The 26,579-nt window shown below is 40.8% G+C and overlaps 1 protein-coding gene across 1 annotated transcript in view; it reads right to left on the reverse strand.

Moving 5' to 3' along the window:
• Positions 1-284: 284 nt before the first annotated feature.
• The window catches only part of SLC26A3 (solute carrier family 26 member 3), a 27,697-nt gene continuing 1,402 nt past the window's right edge, over positions 285-26,579 (reverse strand). Inside the window, exons 3-20 of the mRNA XM_024742236.1 lie at positions 25,124-25,234; positions 24,698-24,870; positions 23,167-23,331; positions 21,606-21,758; positions 21,069-21,151; positions 16,996-17,143; positions 16,772-16,885; positions 16,588-16,665; positions 12,329-12,424; positions 11,233-11,339; positions 9,877-9,946; positions 9,692-9,784; positions 8,057-8,152; positions 5,678-5,911; positions 4,170-4,224; positions 1,379-1,521; positions 1,190-1,255; positions 285-368 (exon numbers count right to left, since the gene is read on the reverse strand). Of these exons, the coding sequence (XP_024598004.1) occupies positions 285-368; positions 1,190-1,255; positions 1,379-1,521; positions 4,170-4,224; positions 5,678-5,911; positions 8,057-8,152; positions 9,692-9,784; positions 9,877-9,946; positions 11,233-11,339; positions 12,329-12,424; positions 16,588-16,665; positions 16,772-16,885; positions 16,996-17,143; positions 21,069-21,151; positions 21,606-21,758; positions 23,167-23,331; positions 24,698-24,870; positions 25,124-25,234 (2,069 nt within the window). The remainder of the gene's footprint in view (positions 369-1,189; positions 1,256-1,378; positions 1,522-4,169; positions 4,225-5,677; positions 5,912-8,056; positions 8,153-9,691; positions 9,785-9,876; positions 9,947-11,232; positions 11,340-12,328; positions 12,425-16,587; positions 16,666-16,771; positions 16,886-16,995; positions 17,144-21,068; positions 21,152-21,605; positions 21,759-23,166; positions 23,332-24,697; positions 24,871-25,123; positions 25,235-26,579) is intronic.

The raw sequence follows: 26,579 nt of genomic DNA on the forward strand, positions 1-26,579 counted from the left end.
GATGTGGGGTTTTCTGGAAAACAGCCCTGGGCAACAGAATCATGGCTCTCCTCTCCCCCACCAGGTCTAATTTTCTGGAATGGCTTTTTCACCTAACCTTTTTCTGTTTGATAAAACTCTTAATAATCATCCAGGCTTATCTTATGCTATACATTGCTTCATTTCTAATTCAAATTCCTTTTTGCTATTCTTCTTAGACCTTTCTTCAAATAAGAGAAATACCACCAGCCACTTCCTGTACTTGAAGACAATCATTAGATTCTTTCCCAGGACCCTCACATCCATTAGTTTTTCACCAAAGGAAACAGCCAGTATATCACAGTGTGCAGAACATAGATCTTGACATCAGACAGATCTTGCTTCAAATCCTGTTGTCAGTTTAGTGTGTGACCTTAAGCAAATTAGTTAAGCTCTCTGAGCCCTTCTAATTTCCTCATTTGTGAAATGAAGATATCTTCTTTGCATATTGTTGTAAAGATTGAGATCATGAATGTAATGCACCTACCATATACTTGCCTTACAGCAGATACCCATTTTGATTTGTAGTTCTGCTTTTCCCAAACTAGAGACAGTCCCTTATAGGAGTGAATATTCTAGAAATGAATATTCTAGAATGAAACGGCACTATCCAGTTAAATGATGATTTGGCAACTCTTTCAAGTAAGGAAGTAAAGGAACCTAACTTTCAGTGCTGGGCTAGGCACTGTCTAGGGGCTTCCCATGCATCTGGGGGTCAGGATGTATACATTAGCTTCTCAGCTCTATCACAAATTAATCTGTAGATGGAAACAGTAATTCCTTCCCTGCCTCATGGATTGACAAGACCAGAATAAGATCTTTGTTGTAAGTACTTTGAAAACAAAACGTTCTCTCTCTCTGTGCTCAACATTGCACTAAGAGATCGAGTATCACTATTTTCCATCCTTTGTTTGTACTGGTCTGAGCTTATTTCCCCCCAGAGTCCCTATGAGATTGACGTTGCTTCAGTTTTCTTTCTTTTTTTTTTTTTTTTTTTTTTTTTTTTTTTTTTTTTTTTTTTTTTTTGTTATTGCTTCAGTTTTGTAGGGATGAGGCACAGAGGCTCAAACAGGTGCTGGACTTTCTGCAGTGTGCTGGAAGAGGCCTAACTATTTTTAAAAGTGTTTTGTCCTAATGTCTAGATACAGGTAAACCTGCTGAGGAATCTTACCTGACATTCCCGATTACGTAATGCTCCATTTGTGTTTATGGTGAAATCAAATTTTGCTTCTTTTTCCTGAAAAACCAGGATGGAAATATGGATTAGGAATATATTTTTCTAATGTTGAAAAATAAAGGGAAATTTAAGAAGCACAGGTGGTTGGTTATACAAATGTGAAAGTCGCCAAAAAGCTGGTACCTGACTGGGATTAAACTTCGAAGTACTATAATCTTTCTTCATCAAAATATGCAAAACAGCATCATGGATTGTTAAGAAGAATATTGAGTCCTTGACTTCATCATCAAAAAATTCACACCGTGCCAGCTTCTCAATGAAGTCATCTGAAGAGAGGAAAGAAAGAATAACAGGAAGAAGTAATTGTTTGGCTATGGGTTTCTCCTTGAGGTTGGGGATTTGAACTTACGTTTGCAAATGTGCATTTCACTGATGTTTGGTTAAATGTTTGGGGGTTGCAATGGTACGATACCAGTGTACCATTAGTACAATGTCTTCTGGAACTAAAGGACACCTTTCTAAGAAAGTTACACATATAATGTGTAAAAACAAAGAAGGAAAAGGTTCAACTGAGAAAAACTTTTAGGCAGGAGACTTGTGAGTTAATCTCCCTCGTTAATGACTGGAGCATCAAATGTAGCTTATTACTAAAAGCTGAGATTCTGCCAAAATAGAATGTATACTCATGGACCAGTGCCCTGGTTCTGGATTTACTAGTTACTGCTTTAGTCCATTTTCCCAAAGGTGCTGGGTACTATCAGAAAACATCTTCCTTGGCACCGTACATTACCTCTCCAGTCATCTTTGAGGAATTCTATTCTTGTAGGCACTAACCAGCATTGTTTGCACAGATAACCAAATATTACATCATGTCTACTATATGCAAAGCTCTGGCTGGGTAATATGAAGGATCAAAACCTAAGTTAGACATGAATCTTGTCCTGGAGTGAAGGTAGAGCACTTATATACTATCTTAATGAAAGGGAAATTGTTGTAGAATCATAAAGGCAGGAAGCAATCTGATTTTTTTCTTTAATGTTTTTTTGGGGTCTTAAATAATGCCTAGCACAAGGTAGGTCCTCAGATTTTTGAAGAATGAATAAGAGAGGCACAGATCATGTGCTATGGAAATTCAGAGAAAGAAGGGTAAAGGTTGTTTCCTCTTGGCAGGATTCTGGGAAAACTTGATGAAGCAGTTACCGTTTAAAAGAATGCCTAGGATCTGGAGAAAGAAGGATGAAGAGAAGGTATGAAAGGGTGGAGGTGGGAAAGTCTGTTCACAGGCAAACTTTCAATATCGACAAGACCTAGCAGTGTCTGAGGGAGAGGGAGAGAGGAGGGCATTGTGGTTGCCAGAACCCAGGATGCAGGTGGGTGGTGGTGTGCACTGAGAGGGAAGGTGATGATCTTAGTTAAGGACCAAGAGGAATGCCAGGCAGCAGAGGCAGCAGGAAAGGACAATCTTAAAAAACCTGGGATGATGGAGAAAGAATAAAATTGTTTAAGAGATTAAAGGGTTACTGAGATTAAGAGAATATTTTTAATTATAAGGAAGCCTTGAAACTAGAGTATATCTGTAGATTTTATGGATAGGAGCCAGTAGAGAGCAAAAAATTAAAGATGCCAATTTCACGTCTCCCTCAATTTCACTTGTCCTCCCCCTCCCTAAAATGCTTTCCCCCAAGATACTGTCAAGGTTGACTCCCTCACTTCATTCCAGTCGCTGCTCAAATGTCGCATTACTGGACATCCTTGATCACCTGTCTAATATAGCACTACCCCTGTGGCTCTGTGTCTCTTAACCCTGTTCTTTTCTTCACAGTGCTTATCATTACCTGAAATATCTTTTTATTTGTTTATTATCGGGCTTTCCCACTAGACTATAAGTTTCATGAGAAAGATTAATGGGATGAGTCAGAAAATGGGATGGGAGAATATTCTAGGCATGGACAAGGACACTGATTAGTTCTTGCAGAGGACTTAGATGAGAACTGATAAGTATCTGGATTAAGACTATAGAAATGGAGAGGAGGAGTGATTCACTAGGGAATATTTATGGTGACTCACTGAATATAGAGGGATGGGGAGGAGAAATTAAAGACGGCTCCAAGGTTTCTACTTTGGGCAACTGGGTGGGTATGTGGTGATGCAGTGATCAAGATAGAAAAGGAGAAAGAGTAGTTTTGGGAGAGAAGGTAATATATTTAGTTTTGAATACATGTATCTTAGGTACTTGGAGGACATCCAGATGGTTGAATACAGGGTCTGCAGCTCAGAAGAAAGGTCTGGGCTGAAGGTGTAGTTAGTGGATTCATTAACCTGTAGACATACTTGCAGTCATAAGCATGCTAAGAGATTGACTTAGAAAGAGTTGATAGAATTAGAACCATAGGGTTTAGGTTTGAACCTTGGGGAAGACCGACTGCGGTGTGGAGAGGAAACAATGTCAGACACTGTGGAGCTCTGAGAGTGGTGGGAAAGGACTCAGAAGAATGGTCTTGCAGAAGTCAGGGAGACAGAGGCTAAAGAAAGGTACCTCAATGCTAAAGTAAGCTCCAAGAGAATGAGGCTGGGCTGGGGGTGGTTGATCTTGACAACCTGGACATCATTGATGACCTTGGCAAGGGCAACCTCATCAGTGAGGTGAAGCAGAAACCAGGTAATTATGGGCCGATGAATTGAGGGAGGTGAGGAAAAGAGAAAACAAGCCTACTTTTCTAGGAAGTTTAGGGTAAACAGTGGTTACATATTCACTCCTTTGCTGCCTGTTAAACTAGGATTCAAATTGTAAAGTTAATTACATATTGACACAACTCAAATATAAATATGCTGTTCCCTAGAGATTTCTATTGGAAATCTACAAATTAGATTTCCTTCTTGGTGATCATAAAAAGTGCCTGTTCTTTGGAGAAGCTGTCTAGATTGAGAGTTAGCAGTGAAGAAATTGTCAAAATATAAAAACAAAACAACTTACCATCAGTTCCAACAATATACACATCTACCTGAATCCTGATAAATTCTTGCAAGATCTGTTAAAAAGAAAGTAGATCTTCCTTAGGGAACAGTTTCTCTTGTCAGAATCATAAAGAAAACTATCATAATTATGTCTTAGGGTGATATGTTGCTTTCAGAGCCTTTTACATTTTGAAAAGAGACAATATTATAGAGATACTAAAGTTAATAACAAGGCTCTATCACAAAAAGAAAGAAATCCAAAGGAAAGAACTCTAAGGAAGGATGATGGGAAAATGTTCTGCCTTGACTCACAAGATGAATTCTGATTTAATTTTAAAAGTTTCTTCTATGGGATGATCTTGACTTAGAGCTTTCATCTATATAAAAGTTAAAAAAACCCCATGACCCGTACACATTGTTCTTTTTATTCCTGTCCACAGTGCCTGGAGGTATCTAGCACCAATGAATCTTTATCCGTTTTCCTGGTCTTTAGGCTAAGAACAAAGGCCAGTAGTGATATGAGAAAGGTCATATAAGGTTAAGAAAAGTATCTTGTACTGTTGATCAGTTTAGCTATCATTAATATCACTATTATCATCAGTAAACACTTTTAGAGCCTCTACTGGGCTGAAGTAAGAATTAGGACCTTAAGGAAACCAAGGAAACCTAAGGCAGAGTCCCCATCCTTTGTGCTATACTGCCAAGATCAAAACATAAACTTCTTGTGTATTTTCTCCTCCAAAGCTAAAATAGACAGAAGCAAAGAAAAAGAAAAGGCAAGCAGTCTCAAAAGTTATGTGATGTTTAGATTTTTTTTAAGATAGTTTGAAGGAAATAAAATTGATCCTATTTTTGAATTTTATATCCAGTTCACCTATACTTAACAGATCTTAGGTCAGTTTTTATGTAGGCAGATTTCTATAAAAAAATAAGCAAAAGAGGGGGACTTGGAATTCTTAAATTCTCTTGATATCTGTTTCTGCATTTCTGTTAGAAACTCATTATTTCAGAAATGCTGACAAAACTGTGCAAAGAAAAGAGCCTGCAACCTGATTGTTACAAGTTCTGTTTTAAAATCACATGTGACATTTATTCTTTTGCATATCTACTTAAAAAAAACCACACATTGTTATATAGTCAAGTGAAATCTCACTGGCTTATGAAAGATGAGGATAAAAACAAAAGGCCACTTTTTTGTTCCACTTTTTCCCAAGACCTCCTCTATTTCAGGACAATTGAGATACAACACCCGCAAGGATTTGAAGGCACTGCAGAATTGGAATTTAATAGGATTATGAGCATTGTTGTCTATAAGCATACATTAGAAATTATATGCAGTCTCATGGGAAATGCACTTTTAAAGAGTTCTCTGAACATGCCCCACCTGCACTCCCTGCATAAAATATTCTAAGATTAAAATTTACTTCTACTTAAGCATGTGTTATCTAAAGGAGCATCCTTCCACAAATACACCTTTTTTACCTTTAGTGACTGATTAGCTGTTTCCATTCAGAAAAAAGAAATTACCATTTTGAGACCCCTCATTGATGAAATGTCAAGAAATGACACTGCTGAAAAGTCAAGAATGAGGCTGTGGAGGTTGATTTTAGGGACCATGATGTTGAAAGGAAGATCAGCGTTCCAGTCTATCTGGAAGGGCAGGTCTGTTGTATTGATGGGCTGATCCAGTTCTTCTATATTATCATTGTCCAGCTCTTCGTCAGAATCTTTAAAGCCATCAACAGTACATATATATCCTTTCTGCAAGAGAGGATACTAATATGCATAAGAACTGTGACCAAGAAAAACACTGTGGGCAAAGATGTCACAAAAAAAGAAAACTACAGGCCAATATCGCTGATGAACATAGATGCAAAAATCCTCAACAAAATACTAGCAAACAGAATCCGACAGCACATTAAAAAGATCATACACCGTGATCAAGTGGGGTTTATCCCAGGAATGCAAGGATATTAATAAATATTAACAAATTGAAGGAGAAAAACCATATGATCATCTCAATAGATGCAGAAAAAGCTTTTGACAAAATTCAACACCGATTTATAATAAAAAACCCTCCAGAAAGTAGGCATAGAGGGAACTTACCTCAACATAATAAAGGCCATATATGACAAACCCACAGCCAACATCATTCTGAATGGTGAAAAACTGAGACCATTTCCACTAAGATCAGGAACAAGACAAGGTTACCCACTCTCACCATGCTTATTCAGCATAGTTTTGGAAGTTTTAGCCAGAGCAATCAGAGAAGAAAAAGAAATAAAAGGAATCCAAATGGGAAAAGAAGAAATAAAACTGTCATTGTTTGCAGATGACATGATACTATACATAGAGAATCCTAAAGATGCTACCAGAAAACTACTAGAGCTAATCAATGAATTTGATGAAGTAGCAGGATACAAAATTAATGCCCAGAAATCTCTTGCATTCCTATACACTAATGATGAAAAATCTGAAAGAGAAATTAAGGAAACACTCCCATTTACCACTGCAACAAAAAGAATAAAATACCTAGGAATAAACCTACCTAAGGAGACAAAAGACCTGTATGCAGAAAACTATAAGATACTGATGAAAGAAATTAAGATGACACAAACAGATGGAGAGATATACCATGTTCTTAGATTGGAAGAATCAACATTGTGAAAATAACTATACTACCGAAAGCAATCTACAGATTCAATGCAATCCCTATCAAACTACCAATGGCATTTTTCACAGAACTAGAACAAAAAATTTCACAATTTGTATGGAAACACAAAAGACCCCAAATAGCCAAAGCAATCTTGAGAAAGAAAAAGGGAGCTGGAGGAATCAGGCTCCCTGACTTCAGACTATACTACAATGCTACAGTAGTCAAGACAGTATAGTACTGGGCTTCCCTGGTAGCGCAGTGGTTAAGAATCTGCCTACCAATGCAGGGACCATGGTTCGAGCCCTGGTCCGGGAAGATCCCACATGCCACAGAGCAACTAAGCCCACATGCTGCAACTACTGAAGCCTGCGTGCCTAGAGCCTGTGCTCCGCAACAACAGAAGCCACCACAATGAGAAGCCTGCACACTGCAATGAAGAGTAGCCCCTGCTCGCTGCAGCCGAAGAAAAGCCCGCACGCAGCAACGAAGACCCAACGCAGCCAAAAATAAACAAATAAATTAAAAGAAAAAAGACAGTATGGTACTGGCACAAAAACAGAAATATAGATTAATGGAACAGGATAGAAAGCCCAGAGATAAACCCGTTCACATATGGTCACCTTATCTTTGATACAGGAGGCAAGAATATACAATGGAGAAAACACAGCCTCTTCAATAAATGGTGCTGGGAAAACTGGACAGCTACATGTAAAGGAAATACACACCATTGTAAAGCAAATATACTCCACTAAAGATGTTAAACAAAACACTGTATGTCAAGGATAAGTAGTGAATTTCTGAAGCATAGATTCAGAGTTGGGTCAATTGATGGGATTGTAAACTGTTTTATTTGGAGAATAAAAAATTTCTTAGGGGCTTCCCTGGTGGCGCAGTGGTTGAGAGTCCGCCTGCCGATGCAGGGGACACGGGTTCCTTCGTACCCCGGTCTGGGAAGATCTCACATGCTGCGGAGCGGCTGGGTCTGTGAGCCATGGCTGTTGAGCCTGCGCGTCCGGAGCCTGTGCTCCGCAACGGGAGAGGCCACAACAGTGAGAGGCCCGCATACCGTAAAAAAAAAAATTTCTTAGGAGAATACAATTTTAAGGAGACCCTTAAAAACATGACACTAATTGACACACAAAGTACCTTGTTTATCCGGCATTTCATTTATAGGAATGGAACCAACCTCTTGAACTACATTTTACTAAGCTTTTAGGTATAATGTGCAGAAATGTGGGCAAGAAGCTTACCAGTGTCACTTGCAACAGGCCTTTCTTCTGCAGTTTTCGGATTTTCTTCAAAGCTTTGTTGCGCTTGCGAAGAATTCGAAGTGGACTAAAGCCAACCTGAGAAGCCCATTGCTGTGTTACAAGAATGCTGAATATTCTGCTACTTATATAGCATAATTCTAGTTAATAGCATAATTCTACTTATATAGCATAATTAAGTGGGATGGGTTGAGGGATTGGGGCACATAAAGCAGATATTTGAAATAAAATTTACAAGTGGTCCAAACATCATCATTGAGAGCATTGTGTCCGACCTATGGTCTGCCCAGCCTGTATGCAGTTAACATTCAAAAACCTCTGTACCATCCAGGTTTTATCCCTAAAGTATCCATTAATGGGTCTAAATTCTATTTGAAGTTTTTGTTTTTGTTTTTGGCCCACACAACCCTTAGGGAATTTTATTTTATTTTATTTTTTCTATTTGTTGAATATGAGTGGCATCTAATTAGTATCCTGCTTCTAGATACTTTTTATTCTATTAAAATTTGTATGATTATATTTTATAATATCTACTATTATATATCTTATTTTATACTTTTAGTATTAGATCTGAGGGTAAGGTTCATTTTTCCCCTTTCCAAAACAAATGTGTTCTTATTGTGGTAATATTTAGCTCCAGAGTAATAAGTAAGGAGGATCAAATTATGTAATAAAAAACATCATTGACAAAAAAATGTAGTGAGATGGAAAGATAAGTGAAAAGGACAGTATCTAAAGCCAGATAGACAGTATGATCCCATTTTTGTAAAAAAAATAAAAATTGTTGGGTAGAAAGATATTTGATGCATAACAAATGAGTAAAAATAGTTAGGGTTTAAGGCAGAAGCTCTGTGCAAGGTACAGAGTGGACCAGAAGGCATGTGAAAGAGTGCTGAGCTTTTGTTTCTTAACCTTAAAGTCTGCTTCTTTGTCAGCTTCTCTCCAGTCCACCAGGGACACTTGTTGTTATTTAGTGTTAAATATTCATTTATATTTATTCATTTCACTTATAAGTATTCATTTGCTATCCTGAATCTCTTCAAGGATGCAGTCAAATATTAAGGACTCGTGTTGTTTCTGAAGTTGATTCCCAAAGAAAATCTGTAGGAGATCATCTGTTAAAAACCAGCCGCCCAAAATCTTGTGGTAAATCTTTTTACTTTACAGCAGAATTTAATAAAAAGGGTCTCTATATTGGACCTTATACAAAAAGTCTCAAGCTTCCCTGGTGGCGCAGTGGTTGAGAGTCCACCTGCCGATGTAGGAGACACGGGTTCGTGCCCCAGTCCGGGAATATTCCACATGCCACGGAGCGGCTGGGCCCGTGAGCCATGGCCGCTGAGCCTGCATGTCCGGAGCCTGTGCTCCGCAACGGGAGAGGCCACAACAGTGAGAGGCCTGCGTACGGTCAAAAAAAAAAAAAAAAGGTCTCATTTCCCAACATTTTAATGGACCCCTTATAATGTAGTTCCACCTGCCCTGGGACACAGGATACAAAAACACAAACACAACCCAGCCTCAACATATGTGAAATGAATGACACTCCTGTTACAGAACAAGCATTTCTTTCCTAGATATTCAGTGGAATTTAAAAAAATTAATAACCCCAAACCTTACAGCATCGATAAGTTTCTGCTTAAAGAAACTAATGTTTGCAAAGTAAATAGGAGATGGACATCTGAAAATCTTCACACCGTCTGGTTCATACATCTGTAAGGCAGAGAAGTCATAGTAGATGGTGCCCATTAGATTTATATTGATATCATTTAGCCAATCAAAGAGAAAAATTGAGTTTTCCTTACTTCAGAGTAATCTTTTCTATTCTTATAGATGTTGCTCCTGCCAACATTAGCCAGCGTGCTGCACTTAGGACTGTAGGGAAAAATCAACACCAAGTGAATCATTCATGCATATACGTTAGGCCTATGAGGCTAACGTCGATGTTTTCCCAGCATTCCAAAGCGGGCTCACTTTTCCAAATTTTAAAGGCTGGGGAATCCTCACGCCATCATGCCCTGGAGGGCAAACACCTTCTTTGACTGACCCTCCCACAGCTCCTGGAACCGTACCTCTCCTCCCATTTACCACATCCAGTTTACAAAGCACTTGCATATGCTTTGCCATTTTGATTCTGAATATCAGTTAGTGGGTGAAATAAGGCAGATACAGTCACCTTGTTGTATGGATAAGGACATGGAGAAGTATCATGATTTGCCTATGACCACTCAGTTTGTCTCTGTGTTTGATGGGTCCCCAAGAAATGAATGAAAATATGAGTGAATAAACAAGTGCAGGAACATTTCAATGTAAATGTGTTCCGTCAGTCCAGGATCAACCTTAACTATGATAATACCTTCTGTTCTAGAACACCTTAGATCCCAACAAGCCTTATCTCTCTGTCATGCCATGTAATCCAACATAGGCTGAGTGACCACATGGTGGTGACATTACATGGCAGAGATTTAAGAATCCAAAGATGTTTGGACTGGAATTCTGTTAAAAATCAAGAATTCTAAGTAGCTTTTGTGGCATTTTGGGATGAGGGGGGCCTTTGAGAAGTTCTCTAATCCAGCTCCTTGATTTTCAGGTGGGAGCCCAATCTAACAACCCATCCAGAGGAACAACAACACTCCCCCAGCCACGGAGAATCTCAGAATCTTCTCAGAAACACTTTCCCATGTTTAACAAGTCTGAGACAAAGACAGTAAACCTGCTCAGAATAGAATTACCACCAGTTTACAGCTGGGCAAACAGACTCAGAGATTTATGATTTCTTTGAATTGGTGTCAAAGCAGGGAGCAGACCAATAACTGGTGGGATCTGGCTGATGCTCTAAGGTTGGGCCATTCTTTCACCCTCAGGCCTTGGGGTGAGGCAGAACAGATTGGCCAATCTTCTCTTCCTTTTATTTTTTTCTTGCTACACGGCACAGCATGTGGGATCTTAGTTACCCACCAGGGATAAACCCTCGCCCCCTGCAGTGGAAATGCGGAGTCTTAACCACTGGACCACCAGGGAAATCCCAGGCTTAGCCAATCTTGATAGATTTGCATACCTATCCACTAAACTGCTTTTCCCTTAACAAGTGACAGGTTTTTTTCTCCTCCGACCTGGGCAGGTCAAAGCCTGCAAGGATGCAGACCACAATGAGCACTTACAACTGGGTCCTGAAGACGATAGTCAGGAGCTGAAGCGCCACACTAGCAGCCAGGCCTAAACCGAGGCCCAGGACAACGGCAAAGATGAAGGTCATGACCCAAATTAGCTGTCAAAAGAAGGCAACACATACACCACCGTTTACTCTCATTTAAGTACAGTGTCCTAGGTCCAGAGCTATAAGAAAGCATGAACTTCTAGGGCCCAAAGCAGAAGTTGGGAGTGCACAGCAGAAGGGACCTGCCTTGAGGTCATTTCTGCTGGCTCGGGTTCTGAGCTGCAGAAACACAAGCAAATCTTTTCAAAAATCCCAAGCGAGTGTATCCATTTCTAATCCTATCCCTGAGCCAGTTAAGGAAATGATCGAATCTGTCACAGCGAAAATTCCAGAACCAGCTGCTCTTTGTCAAAATCAGCAAATTAATTGGTAGAGCCTGGACTAATTTCTTACTTTTGGTCCTCTGATTTAATTAAAGGCTACTGTCTCTACCAGACTCATAGCATGCCAAAAAAGTGTTAAAATCCCTAACACTGATCTATCAGCAGCAAAACTAAACCAAGTGTGGTTTATTACTTTATGCTTGTTAAGTACCATAAGCTATGTTAACAAGCCTTTTTACACCACAGACCTTGACCCTGATATAATTAGGGACATGGGCTTCTCATTGTAAGGCATGCTGAGAGCGAGGGGAGCCTTTATAGAGTGTTTCCAAAAGGAACGTTCAGAATTTTTCTTCACAGATTCTCTGGAAACTAACATATGATGTAATGAAGAACAGAAGCAATGCATACCCTAAGATTCAGAGAGTTTCTGTGGTGTTAGAGGTGACTTCAAGAAGTTTTAGAACAGATCTAAGAAGTTCTCTCCTTGTGTTTCATGGACCATTGCCTACTTGTAAGTAGCTCATCCTTTTACATTAAAATCCCAGAGAATAATCATTAGAGTATGTAGTTTCAGGATAGCAAATAAACTCAGGTTATTTGAACAGACAGATAGAAACAAAATTTCACTTTGTTTGCAATATAAATATGCATTTTACATCAGCATTAAAATGTCATTCTGATTCCTCTCTTTCAAATACCATCGCCTCTACTTACACAATCATACTTATCCTTTCGCCACAATCTTCGTATTTCTGTGAACTGCATCAGCATTCCTTTCAAGTTTCCAAGGGCTAAAGCTGCCAGGACAGACTGTTAAAATCATAAAGAGCAGATGTACTTTGAGATAATCCAATAACCATAGAGAAGCAAAGGTGAAGGTTGTAAATAAGTGAGTCCTTTCCAGGGCCTCAAGGCCTATCAAAGGATACACCCTTTTCTGGTGTGCAATGCCATGCACGATACACCAGACCCGGGACTGTGAGCTGTCCCCAGCCATGATTTTGTCCCCACCACAGTGACAGGGACATGCCATAGATGATCTGATAGCATTTACTCGCCTGTACCTTGGGTCAGAGAAAGGCAGATCTGAAGACCTATGACCAAAAGAAATTCTTCCCAAGCAGAGGTGGTCTAGTGTATGTCTATTTACTGTAGGTAGGGAGAGGGGGTTGCTCTTCGTTTAAAAAAAAACTTGGGGGGACTTCCCTGGTGGTCCAGTGGTTAAGACTTTGCTTTCCAATGCAGGGGGTGCGGGTTCCATCCCTGGTCGGGGAGATAAGATCATGCCTCGCCGCCAAAAATCCAAAACGTAAAACATAAGCAATATTGTAACGAATTCAATAAAGACTTTAATAATGGTCCCCATCAAAAAAATCTTTTTTTAAAAAAAAAAGAAACTTGGGGAGCTTGGGGTCTTGGAATCAGAATTCAAACCTTGGATGATGATCAGTGATCATGTGATTTAGTAAGAGGAAGCCGAAGATCACAGAGAGGTTCGCAAAGATTTGACGCCGACTCTCTGGGACAGTGTGAACCTTATCTGTCTTGTTCCCTACTAGATCCCCAGAACCTACCGTGGTAAATGCACGTGTGGGGGGGGGGCTTCATAATTATTCAGCGAATGAGTGGGTGAACTAGTGAGTGGAAGAGGCAGTAACACAGCCTCCTTTCAGAAGCCTGATGGTGATACTGCTGAACAGTAGAGTCACGAAGAGGGGTCTGGGTGGTCAGCTAAGCTCAAGTTTTTGTTTCGTGGCATGGCAAAATGAGATAATTTGTCTTGCAGGAATTATGATAATTAAGGTGAAAAATGCTGAATGGCACCCTCTCTTCCTTATTTGGGTTTTAACACAATGGTAGGAACAGGCCCCCAACCCCTGCCCCCAATTCAGCTGTTCTATTCTGAATGGACTATGGAATTTGTATACTGACTACTTTCACACCGTAAAAGAAATGTACAAAGAAAAACCAAACACAGTTTGTGTTTTCCTATCTCAAATATAGTTTAACTGATCTAGACATTTTTTATTTTCACAAGTTATGTTTATAATTTAATGCCTGACTAGCTCATTTACTCACTGTGAGATACAGGTTGTTGTTTAGAAGACTAAATATTGTCTTAAGTGACTTTAAAAAGGAAATTACACACAAATGCACACCAGTTAAAAAATGGGGGAAACTGGATAAAGTCTGTAATCTGGTTAACAGTACTGTACCGATGTCAGTGTACTTGTTTTGATATTGTAGTGTAGCTGTGTAGATGCCCTGCCCCCCTGCCATGGTAGCTGCGTGAAAGGTTCGCAGTACTCTGTACAATGAGCCTGCTGCTTTGGGGGACTTTACTATAAAACACGTCAAGTACTACCTGCAGAAGAGACATATTTTTTCTTTTCATTAGGCATTATTTACCACCTGGTCAGTATTCCATGGAAAAACAACTTGAAAATGGGTAAACAACATATATATGTATAACCGAATCACTTTGCTGTACACTTGAAACTAATACAACGTTATAAATTAACTATACTTTAATTTAAATTTTTTTAAAAATTAAAAAAAAATTGAAACAATTTACAGTGAAATACATACACAATAGAGCCCTTTAAAGAAAAATAAAGATTACAGAGCCCTGAGAAGCCATAGACAGGAAAAGGGGAATCATTTTACCAGGAACCAGGTATCCATACTGTAATTGCTACAAAGGATTAATTGTAAACAAAATGCTTAGAACTCTGCTGATGCTTAGTAAGCGCTCAAGGGACGTTCATTCTTAGCTATCATGAAGGGTTATTTTGTCCTTATATGATAAAAAGAAGTAGACCAGTTATTCAGATGAAACAAAAACATTACAGACACAATGGTCTAAGAAGGAATTGTCACATGGTTCCTTTACAAAGTAGGGCCTTTGATTAGCATCCTGGACAGCGTCACTGGTGTGGTTTATTCACGAAAGAGATAGGATTTTAAACGGCAATTGTTTTTTTAGTTTCTCCCAAGTGAAGTGGGTGAGGTAGAGCCCAGGGATACACATGGGAGGAAGCACACGGGGCAGAATTCTCTATTTCGGGGAGCTGTGTATGCCTTTATTTTTATTGAGATATACATTCTTACACACATTATTTCTTTGGTGGTGACTTTTTGACCCATTTTATGCCATTCCTCTGGAAATCAGTAGGTTAGCATAGGAAGAACGCATAATTTTTTTTTTTTTTTTTTACGGTACCCAGGCCTCTCACTGTTGTGGCCTCTCCCGTTGCGGAGCACAGGCTCCGGACGCGCAGGCTCAGCGGCCATGGCTCACGGGCCCAGCCGCTCCGCGGCATGTGGGATCCTCCCGGACCGGGGCACGAACCCGTGTCCCCTGCATCGGCAGGCGGACTCTCAACCACTGCGCCACCAGGGAAGCCCGGAACGCATAATTTTAGCAAAGAGTACTGTGCACTGCTTGGCCACATTCGGGATAACTGCCCTGGGACTCCAGAAACCTTGGCCAAAACTCATGGTCCGGCAACCCACCAACAAGGAAAAAGGCCTAGATAACAACCAACAGACTTTGGTGGGCTGTGTCCTGTCTCTATGTCCTTCGTAGTCAGAGGTATAATAGAATGTTTGTAGAATAAGAATAACAAAAACAATGATAATCTTTACAATAAAGGCTAGCATTGGGACTTCCCTGGTGGCGCAGTGGATAGGAATCCGCCTGCCAATGAGGGGAACACGGGTACGATCTTTGGACCGGGAAGATCCCACATGCCGCGGAGCAACTAGGCCTGTGCGCCACAACTACTGAGCCTGCGCTCTAGAGCCTGCGAGCCACAACTACTGAGCCCGTATGCCGCAACTACTGAAGCCCACGTGCCTAGATCCCGTGCTCCACAACAAGAGAAGCCACCACAAGAAGAAGCCCATGCAAGGAGAAGCCCACGCACCACAACGAAGAATAGCCCCTGCTCACCACAAATAGAGAAAGCCCCTGCACTGCAACGAAGACCCAACGCAGCCAAAAATAAATTAAAAAAATTTTAAAGGCTATTATTTATTAAGTGTTTATCATGTGCCACACCCTGTGCCACCTAAATATTTCACGTGCATTATTTCATTCAATTTTTGCAACAACTCTGTAAGGTGGGGACTATTTCCCTCCCTATTTTACAAATGGGCAACTTGAGGTTCAGAGAGGTTAAGTAATCTGCCCAAAACACACAGGTAATAAGAGGCAGAGCCGCTTAGAAGTACATCTACAGGACTAGAGCCGGTGCCCCCTGTACTCCCTCAAAGTCAAATTAACACCACAAAGAACAAGGTATTGACCATCATCTGGTTTCCTACAGATTCTGTATTTTCTAGGGCCCGCTGTTATTTTTGTAACCTACCACGGTGGACAAAGCATTAAACTACGCCCTCAAAAATTACAGTTCAGGAGAGATGGAGAGAGGAGCATGAGGTGAAGGTACAAGGTCAAAGTCTAGCTGTTGGCTCCCATCCAGCAATCTGACAGCTTTGGTCTTGGAGTCAAACCAAACTCTGGGAGCTGCAGGGCGTATTCCTAAGAACAGGTTGTGTGGATGATAGCACCATTCTCTGAATTCGATAGAGGCCCTGATGACCTCAACCTTTAAGAAAATCTTCACTTTAGTCAATCCATATCGAAGCTGCTGTGCCAGGATGCCTTCCTATGTAAACATTAATTATATCTGGGGCTACAAACATAGCGGTTGAAAAGGAGAGTTGATAAGGTAGAGTATGAGTTGCAAGGGTAGAGTTGTTGGATATTTGCATTCCTAACATTCATAAGATAGTGCCAGGAGAAAAAGAAATCGTTTTGGCCCATAGAGTATTGGCTAAGAAGAGGATCTGAGAGTTTGTAGATACTCATTTTCCCTAGTTTAGTTTGTGCTTCCTCAGTTTAAGAACCAGGGTCCTTGATTCATCACCCAAAGGAGAGAGATGTCAGTCCGAGAGAGGAGTGCTACCTTTTGCAGAGGCTCCAGGAGAAATCCAATGGCTAGGATGACAATCAGCACGATGATGGCAGAGAGAAGGCCAGCAACCTGTGAAGATGAGAACATTCTCATCACAGACTCAACTTTCCCCCCGGGATCCGCATCCCCAGTGACTCAAGCTAGGACGACCCTCACAGCAAAGATCCTCCAGTACCTGGGTTTTGCCTCCTGTACTCTCCTGGACCCCTGATCTGGAGAGGGCTGTACTTGCTGCAAATCCTCTGAACGATCCACCGAATATGTTACTCACTCCCAAGGCGATTAACTCCTGATGGGATAACAAGGAAGAATCTTCTTTAGATGCGACACCATTGATATTATGCATGCAGAATAGTATATAAAGTTGCCTAATTAGACCCAGCGTCGGTTTATACTTACCTGATTGCCATCAATGGGATAATCGTATTTGAGGGAATAGACGCTGGCCACAGAGAAGGCCACTGCAAAGCCAACAATGGCAATGCCAAAGCAGTCTCCGATGGTATCTCGGAAAGTCTGCACATTAGGTGTGATAAGGGTCTGAAACCTGAAATTGAAATTAAACAAGTCAGAATGCCACCAACCTGCTTATAAACCTTCAACAGCATCCATTTGTTCTCAGGAAAAGTGCAAATTCCTTAGCAAGGTCCCAATTACCCCTCCTCCACATCTTGCTTAATTACTACCATTTTCCCAGAATTTATACTCCAGCTATACCAAGCTTTCTTTGTTTCTCATCACCCATCATCTCTCACCTTGACAGCTTCTAATTTGCTGTTGCCTTTCCCTGAACCATTCCCCTCATCCCTATCCTTCCCTCCAGAAAGTCTTCTCTCACCCCCAAGGTCAGGGTTAGGCAAGATTCTCTATGCTTCCCCAGTTCTTGATGCCTCCTGTTTCCATCCCTGCCCCTCTCTCCCCCAACTCTCCATCCAGACCCAGAGCAGGGACTGTAACTTCTTCATTATTCTATGACCAGGACCAACAATGGTCCTTCACAGCATATATCAGGTGGTCAGTAATTGTTGGGCAAGTCAGTGAATGAATGAATGCAATCTAGGCTGAGTTGTGCCTTTGGAGTATGACTAGCAAGAATTTAGCACCACTGAAAACCTTGGAATCTGTTGTCTTACTGTTGAAAAGCAATGCCGCCTGTATTTGATATGAGTGTAAATCTAGTCCAGTGATAGTGATAAATCTGATATGATTTTGCTAGCATAGCCACACTATAGTGTACACTTAGATCAATATAAGCTTTGTGCAAAATGTCTCAGATCCCACTTGTATTGTTACATTGGGTTGCAAAGCATCACCCGTTATGCCTCCAATAGCTATCCATGGATGAAGGCTCTTTGAGCAAACACGATTCTGAGAGAAGGAAAGCAAGAAATTCTTCGCTTCATTGAAAATGATAACCTTTCATGGAAAACCCTTAGCAAACAGATGGGCGTTAGACTCTGCGCCGCACTCCACAGAACTTCTAGAGCCAACTGTGGCCCTGACGGAGGGCGGGTTTCCATTTAAAGTGAGATAGTGTCAGGGAAACACTCAAGCCACAGAGGATACTCCTGTACCTGCGCCTCATGAACTCAGAGCAGTTAAATAATATTTACTAATTGCATTATAAAGTCCAAATATCCCAAACTCAACATCAATTTACTAAAATGCTCAGCTCCTATAAACATCTGTTTCTGACCTAAAACTTATTGGAGGTAAGTTAATTGGGTCCATTCAACTCTTTTTAAATTGCTCTTCATGTTTTGTGAATGTTACTAGATTTTTAGCTCTAATTTTGAAGAAGTACTATTATTTCATATTCTGCAGCTTTCATAAATCAGAAAGTTAGCTTGGAATATTATATATAGTCTAAAACCAGTGGTACAATTATAATCTGCATTTTATACCAAAATAACCAGAAGCCTGCTATCATTCTTTTTTTCTAGCCTCTAATCACCATAGGCAGAGTGGTGTGATGGAGATTTACAGTCTGAAAACTTGATTCATTTCCTGGCCCTGCTACTTACCCAGGTTCCTCATTTGTAAAGTGATGATAATACTTGTTCTCTTTTCTTCATAATTTTTGTGGGAGGGTCAAATAAATAATGAATGTGACTACTGTTGACACACTGTAAAGTACAAAGTACCTGTAAGCTACTATTACAGGGTCCCTCTGGAATCTGAATATATCCTTTGTGTTTCCTTTACTATTTCAATGATCTCTTTCCTTCAGCCAAGTTATTTGCATTCAGTGTATGTAGCTTCACAAAGTCACTTCTAAGGTGTCATATTCATTAATAACAGATTAGCAATAATTAGCAATCGTTACCTTCCAGTTATCTTCTATTTGCAATCATCAGAAATCTAAAGTGCTCACTTGATTATCACTCAGAAAAAATGGGACTGTAAAAAGCATGTAGGGGCTTCCCAGGTGGCACAGTGGTTAAGAATCCACCTGCCAATGTAGGGGACACTGGTTCGCGTCCTGGTCCGAGAAGATCCCACATGCCGCGGAGCAACTAAGCCCGTGCGCCACAACTACTGAAGCCCACGCTCTAGACCCCATGAGCCACAACTACTGAGCCTGTGTGCCTAAGAGCCCGTGCTCTGCAACAAGAGAAGCCACCGCAATGAGAAGCCCGCACACCGCAAAGAAGAGTAGCACACGTTTGCTGCAACTAGAGAAAGCCTAGGCGCAGCAACAAAGACCCAACACAGCCAAAAATAAAATAAATAAATCAATTAATTAAAAAAAAAAAGCGTGTAGAGTGCCTAGTACCTAATTTAGGTGCTAAATTAGGAACAGCAGTAATGCAGTTCGAACACTTACAGTAGGCCAGGCACTTCAGGACATCACACATATTAACTCACTTAATCCTTACAAGAACCCTATGTAATAACCTATGCTATTTTTAGCCCCATTTTTACAGCCAAAGACATTAAGGCACAGAGTTTATTTGCCCAAGATCAGGAAGTGAGTCCGAAGTAAATCCTAGGCACTCTGCCTCTAGAAAGCATGAGTTTGCTTACTGGGCTACACTGCCTCCCTGTAGAGTGTAATGACCTATAAATGTGAGTTACCCCTTTCCCTACCCACACACACTATGGAGGGAAGTCCATTGACATTTAAAATATATTTACTAAGTACTGTCTCTAAGATTGTAACTCAGTGTCCTTACCTTTTATTTCAAAACCTTTCTGGCAAGATCCTCTTTAATTTTGTATCTACTTAGCTATCTAGTTTGTGTCTCCCAAGATGTTTAAATAAAGCATAATCGGGCTTCCCTGGTGGCGCAGTGGTTGAGAGTCCGCCTGCCGGTGCAGGGGACAAGGGTTCGTGCCCCAGTCCGGGAAGATCCCACATGCTGCGGAGCGGCTGGGCCCGTGAGCCATGGCCGCTGAGCCTGCACATCCGGAGCCTGTGCTCCGCAACGGGAGAGGCCACAGCAGTGAGAGGCCCACGTACCGCAAAAAAAAAAAAAAGCATAATCACTTGAAAGTTGCAGAGTGGAGAGAAACACTAGAAATAGTCTTTCAGCTTCAGCCTAATTTCTCCCATTTAAGTTAAAAGTGATATTTGTGATCCAAATATTACAAGTGGTAACACAATTTTATCTGATGATAAAAATATTTTTTGCTTAAAAATATATATTTGCTTTTAATAGAATTTAGTTAGTTTTAAGTCAACAATGCAATGCATATAAGTGCTGATTCCTGGAATAATTCTCAAATACTCCTAAGCATGGGGAGGGAGGGAGGTTTTTTTGGTTTTTTTTTTTTACGGGAATACCACCTTTCCTTGGTAAGCAAGTTGGAAGAAATTGATGCTATGGCCAGAGGGCAGAGAGAGGAAAGAGCACAAAACTGGATCTCCCTCCTCAATCCAATGAATGCAATGGAATACGTTTTCAAATTCCTTGTACAAGCTGCGCCTCCCATCCTTCTGCAGCGCTAAGAGTTGCTCGGGGCTTGTCTTGAATTTGATCTTCAGAGAGGACAGAGTGTGCCCATCTGGATTGCTCAAGCAGCGTGTGGCAGGTATTCCTTCAGTGTCTCCTTTGAACTGTCGGAACTTGGCTCCAGTAACCTCAAACAAAACACTACATATTGTTTATAGTAATTTATGGCCAAGGAAATCTGGTTTCCCTCGGTTCCTTTTAAGGGGAGGAGCAAGTTTACTTTGTCTATTTTTCTACTTTCACTATCTCACTTTTCTTGCGTGTGAGCCCCTTCTCTTCTGGTTTGTGAGTTCTTCCACACAGAGAAACTTTCTGATGTTAAGAACTGCAGACCCTATGTCCTTTGTGACTCCCCCCTAGAAGGAGGGTAGTGAGCCCTCCTCCTGGATGCATGATGGATGCCAGATACAGGGAGGGTTCTGAGCTGGGTTCATGCATTTCAGCTTGAAGTCGCTCGTCACTACTGCTTACTCTCTAATTAGAGCTTGGAGATGCCATAATAAGAGAGACACTTACCCACTTTTCATCTCCCCAACCACGGCCACGTTAAACCTGTTTTTGAAGTCAAAGCCATATGACACACCTGTTGCGATCACAGTCTGCAAAGTTGCAAATTGCCCAAGTTAGAAATGGGAGATGTAACTAAGAGTCTTGCTTTGAAAAAAAAATACCATTGCCAAAAGCCACCCCTTTACTTATTGAATAAGAATCTCAAGCTCAGGTTTGGCTACTTCTTGAAAAGTCCCGAGGCAATTCTAATGTACCACCAAAGCTGAGAACCACAGCTCCATTCCAATGGGTCTCTCACTAGGATTCTCAGAGGTCTGCTCTCTGCCCCATCCTTGTCTTACATGGAAAGAATAAACCCCAAGTCATCAAAGCAAGTTATTAAATTCTGAATAAAGAGAAAACCATACTAAATATGATACCCAGAAACTGCAGAGAGGTCACCAGTCCCACTAAAGCCTCCTGATCTACAGACGGTGAAGGGCTTTAGACATAAAAACACAAGACTAACGAATTATGAAAGAAAGTCTTGAGACGATCAGTTACCATGATGAGTTCAATTGGAATGGGCACTGGAAGTTTGGCTTTGTAGCGCTGATTTATTTCTTTAACCACAAATACCACCAACAGGACAACCAAGGATGTCACAAGGTCTGCAATATTAGTCTTCTCTATTTGTGAGAATATGGAAATTAGTACCTAGAGTATAAAAGTAAAAAACACCCAAGTGCTACATTAATGTGTAATTTGGATATAACACTTAATTCCAAATAGATAAAAATAAACATAGACGTGAAACGACTGACAGATTGATAGCAATTCCCTGTTCTGCTCATGTTAGCCACGAGTAATTGCAGAGACTAGCATGGAGATATGAGAAGGGTGAGCCAGCACAGCATTGTCGCCACACTGGTTTTGGGATGCTCTTCGTCTAGTGTTGAATTTTCTTGGACGTTTTTCACATTTTTATAACTAGTCTCTTCTGCTCTTAGGTCTTGTTGCCATCTTTTAAATTTCACAATCAACACTACTGCTCTGTCCAGGGAATAACTTTTGACCTCTGGTAGTTTTTCTTAGCATGTATCCCCTTAATTCCTGGCTTTTTTTTTTTTTTTAATGTTCAGACCCTTCATATTTCTTCGTTGACTGTCTCTGTCACTTTTGGAAACTAGTTTCCTGGCTAGCTGTGCAGTTCTCTAAGCCAGTTGGGTGCCGTATCTGTGGGATCCAGACAGCTCAAGCAGGTCCAAACTGGATCCCAAATGGTTCCCAAAAGACTCCACTTCTGGAATAGCTCTGGATGGGAGTGAGAGAGGGCTGGTTCCAATTTGGAGGGAGTTTGTCTCTGATTCCCAAAGACTGTCTTGACAGAAGCACTAACAAGCCCAAAGTCAGTAAAAGGAAGGAAATAACAAAGATCAGAGTGGAAAGAAATGAAACACAGACTAAAAAGACAATAGAAAAGATCGATGGAACTAAAAGCTGGATTTTTGAAAAGATAAAAGAGACAAACCTGTAGCTAGCCTCAGAGAGGAAGAAAGAATGAGGACAAAAATACATAAATTCAGAGGCGCTAAGAATGCCCTCTGTTCTACAGAACATCCTTTAGAGGAGAGGAGAAAGAACCACTGTTCTATTTACATATTGGCCAATTTCCTTTTGTTTTATAAACAGGGATGCATAAGAGTCAGAACTTCAATTCTAGAAGAGCAAGACCTGCTTTTTAGAACTAGGGAAGCACTTCCACTCAATCAGCACATTTCTTTCAAAATAAGATTTTGAGAAAGGTTTTAAAACTTGGGACAAACTATTAATAATGGGCATCGATGTTTATTCTTTCTAAAAATACTGAACACTCAAATCTAAGAGAAGTGATGGTTCATTTCTGTTATCCACATCAGCTGATGTGGTATATGGTCGCCGTGGTAGATTTTCAGCGTTGTTCTCCTTGCCGCTTTTTCTTAATGTGAATATATTTCACAGCCCATTGATTTCTTGGAAGTTATAGGTAAGTCCTGCAGCAAAGGCACGAAAGGAAAGTTCTCCTGGAAACATGATAGTGAATTTCGTGTATTTCCATATTTTTTTAAGCAAAAGGAATACTTACTTTGAAAATTGAAAATGGATCAGCATGTGCTGGGACTGTCAGCTGAAGAATAAATTTGAGCTGGGAAACCAAAACGTGAACAGCGGCAGCTGTGGTGAAGCCACTGATTAAGGATTCGGACAGATAAATCACCACGAAGCCCAGCTGCAGAACCCCCATGAGCAACTGCAAAGAGAGAGAGCAGAGCCTTTGTTAGTGTAGATTCAGAGAACACCTCGGCAGACTGAAGGATCAGCTACTGTAATGATTCAAAATGTGGAGGTCAGCCTCCACCCCTGTGTCTTGAAGAAGCAAGTGTTGTTGCCTCCTGGAAAACCTCCCATGCAAGGTACCACCCTCTGCTTCCCTCCCCCATCCCAACACCCCCCACCCCAAGGTGGAATGTTACATGGTGTTCAAATAGCACATCAGTCCAGTATACCCCCAAGAACTAACAGGTTTCTTCTCTTCCCTCTTTTGAAAGTGCGGTATCTTTAGGAGACTCACCCATAAACCTTTCATAGCAGAATCTTATCTAGCATTAGCCCTCATAAATTTTCCCAGGGAATTTTCAGTTACCCTTTACAGCTGCTGTCGCATGCATGGGCGAACATCCATTCAGATTCCCTCAAACAAGTTGCTTGATTTTTGTTAGGAAATACGTAACTGCTCATGACATCAAAAGTGCTTGATTTTAAATGAGGGCAAAAGTGGTTCATTCCCCCAAAGCTTCAGGATTTTGCAAGAAAGTAAATGGACAGATGCTTGGCCTACCTCTCCACTCCTGTCCCCGGAATGCAAACTGAGCTGTGAGTTTGCAAATGCACTAGGATCAGAGATGCACTCGGACTCCATTGTTGAACTGACCTCATTGTTGGTCAAGAAGACCCACCACTTATGTCTTGGTTTGAATTGACTCTTTTTTTCTTTTTCTTTAAGGAATGGTCTTAACTAATAATATCATTAGCCGTAAACTTAAGCAACATCTTGAGGAGTCTGACATTTTCACTATCTAACATCTTGAGGATAGGGACATTTTCATAATCCAGGCATGGTGACAGGGGTGTGGCTTGGGAGTGAGGCTTTAAACCCCTCCATAATCATTTTCAGCTTTCTCCAAATCTTTGACATGGACAATTCAAAGTGCTAAGTGCCCATCCCTTCCAAATAGACTGTAGTCAATGAGGAATTAGAAAGAAAAAAGTTCCCAAGCTGCCAGTTTCTCTATTGCATGGAGTTCTGTTTAGTGAGTATATAAATTTCCAGGTATATTATCGAATTCAGCATTTCACCTGTCACCACATGTGCCTCCCCACTCTTATTTTTTCCTTCTCTCTAGACCCATGTTCAATCATCTTTGCAAAGTAGACCTGCCCTTTCACTTCTGGCTGTGGTAGGTGACTCTTAAATTATTTCCAATGGGCTATTGAAGGAGGCATGTAAACTAACAGGAAGAGTCGGGAGGGGTGGCAGGAAGGAGAAAAACCACAAAGATGTGTACCAGTCAGGACACATAAATTGGGGAGGGTAGATTCTGTGACAGAGTACTCACCTGGATGATTCCAGAAAGAATTGTGACTGTTGCAGCCACCATCACCTTATGATCATCTAGTGATGAATCATTAGCCACTGAGCTATTAGTGACTGTCGGATCAGCTGTATCGGCTATTGGGGTTAATCTCACAACTACTGCTCCCACCATCATACTAAGAACTGGAAATGGACCTAATAAAAGAGAGGGCGAGTTGTAGTCATTATGTCTCCCTATGACACAGTTGTCTTTCAGCCATAATGTAGCATATGAAAAGACTGCTGTCTGGAGTTCTGGTCTACTTCCCCAAGCCCCAGTCCTAATTCTTACAAGAAACTATGACTCCTCTCCTGGATTCTGCACAATTTGGAATTGATACAATGTGTGGCTAATGGCATTCATAAAGAAAAGCAATGTAAGGATCAATTAGCCCAGTAGTTCACTTACCCACTGATATGTGTCTAGAAGTGCCCAAGAAAAAGTAGATTATGACTGGGAAAAAGGCTGCATACAGCCCATAGCGTGGGGGTATGGTGACCAGCAGAGCAAATGCTAAACCTGTAAATACACAAGCATCAGTGTCGTTATTTCATGCAAAGGGATCATAGAAGTTTTCATTAGGCTCTTCAAGTATTTAAGATTGTACCTTAAAAATTATTTTATTAACTCAAATGTATCAACGATGTAAATGTAAGAGCTAAAGCTATAAAACTCTCAGAAGAAAACTTAGGTGTAAACCTTTGTGACCTTGGATCAGGCACGGGTTTCTTAGAAGTGACACCTATAGCATAAGCAACCAAATTAAAAACAGATAAACAGGGCCCCATCAAAATGTAAAAATGTGTGCTTCAAAGGATACTATCCAAAAAGTGAAACGACAACCTACAGAGAGGGAGAAATTATTTGCAAATCGTATCTTGGATAAGGGTCTATTATCCAGAATTATATAATTAACTTTTGCAATTCAACAATAAAAAGACACATAACCTAATTTTAAAATGTGCAAAAGATTTACACAGACATTTCTCCAAAGATGTACAAATGGTCAGTAAGGACATGAAAAGATGCTCAACATCATTAATCATTGGGAGAATGCAAATCAAAACCGCAAAGAGAGTCCATTTCATGCTCACTAGGATAGCTAAAATAACAAGGGCAGACAATAACAAGTGTTCACAAGGATGTGGAGAAATTTGAACCCTCACCATTGCTAGTGGGTTATTATATGACACAGCAATTACACTCCTAGATATATACCCAAGAGAAATGAAACATGTTCACACAAAAACTTGTGTACGAGTGTTCATAATAGTATTATTCATAAAAGCCACAGCATGGAAACAACCCAAATGTCCATCAACTCATGAATGGACAAAATGTGGTATAGCTATACAGCAGAATATTATTCATCCATAAAACGGAATGAAGTACCTGTACATCATGGATGAAACTTGCAAACGTTATGCTAAGTGAAAGAAACCAGACACAAAAGACGACATATTCTGTGACTCTCTTTGCATGAAATGCTCAGAATAGGTAAATCCATTGAGACAGAAAGTTGTTGCCGAGGGATGGGTGGAGAGGGGATGGGAAGTGATTGCAAGAGATTTTGGGGGATGTTTGTAGTGAAAATGTCTTGCAGTTAGTGGTGATAGTTGCACAACCTCGTGAATACACAAAAAACACTGAATTGTGCACATTGAAAGGGTGAGTTTGGGCTTCCCTGGTGGCGCAGTGGTTGAGCGTCTGCCTGCCGATGCAGGGAACGTGGGTTCGTGCCCCGGTCCGGGCAGATCCCACATGCCGTGCAGCGGCGGGGCCCGTGAGCCATGGCCGCTGAGCCTGCGCGTCCGGAGCCTGTGCTCCACAACGGGAGAGGCCCGCGTACCGTAAAAATAAATAA

Source organism: Neophocaena asiaeorientalis, unplaced genomic scaffold (assembly GCF_003031525.2).
Source record: "Neophocaena asiaeorientalis asiaeorientalis breed wild unplaced genomic scaffold, Neophocaena_asiaeorientalis_V1.1 scaffold373, whole genome shotgun sequence".
NCBI classification, from domain to species: Eukaryota; Metazoa; Chordata; class Mammalia; order Artiodactyla; family Phocoenidae; genus Neophocaena; species Neophocaena asiaeorientalis.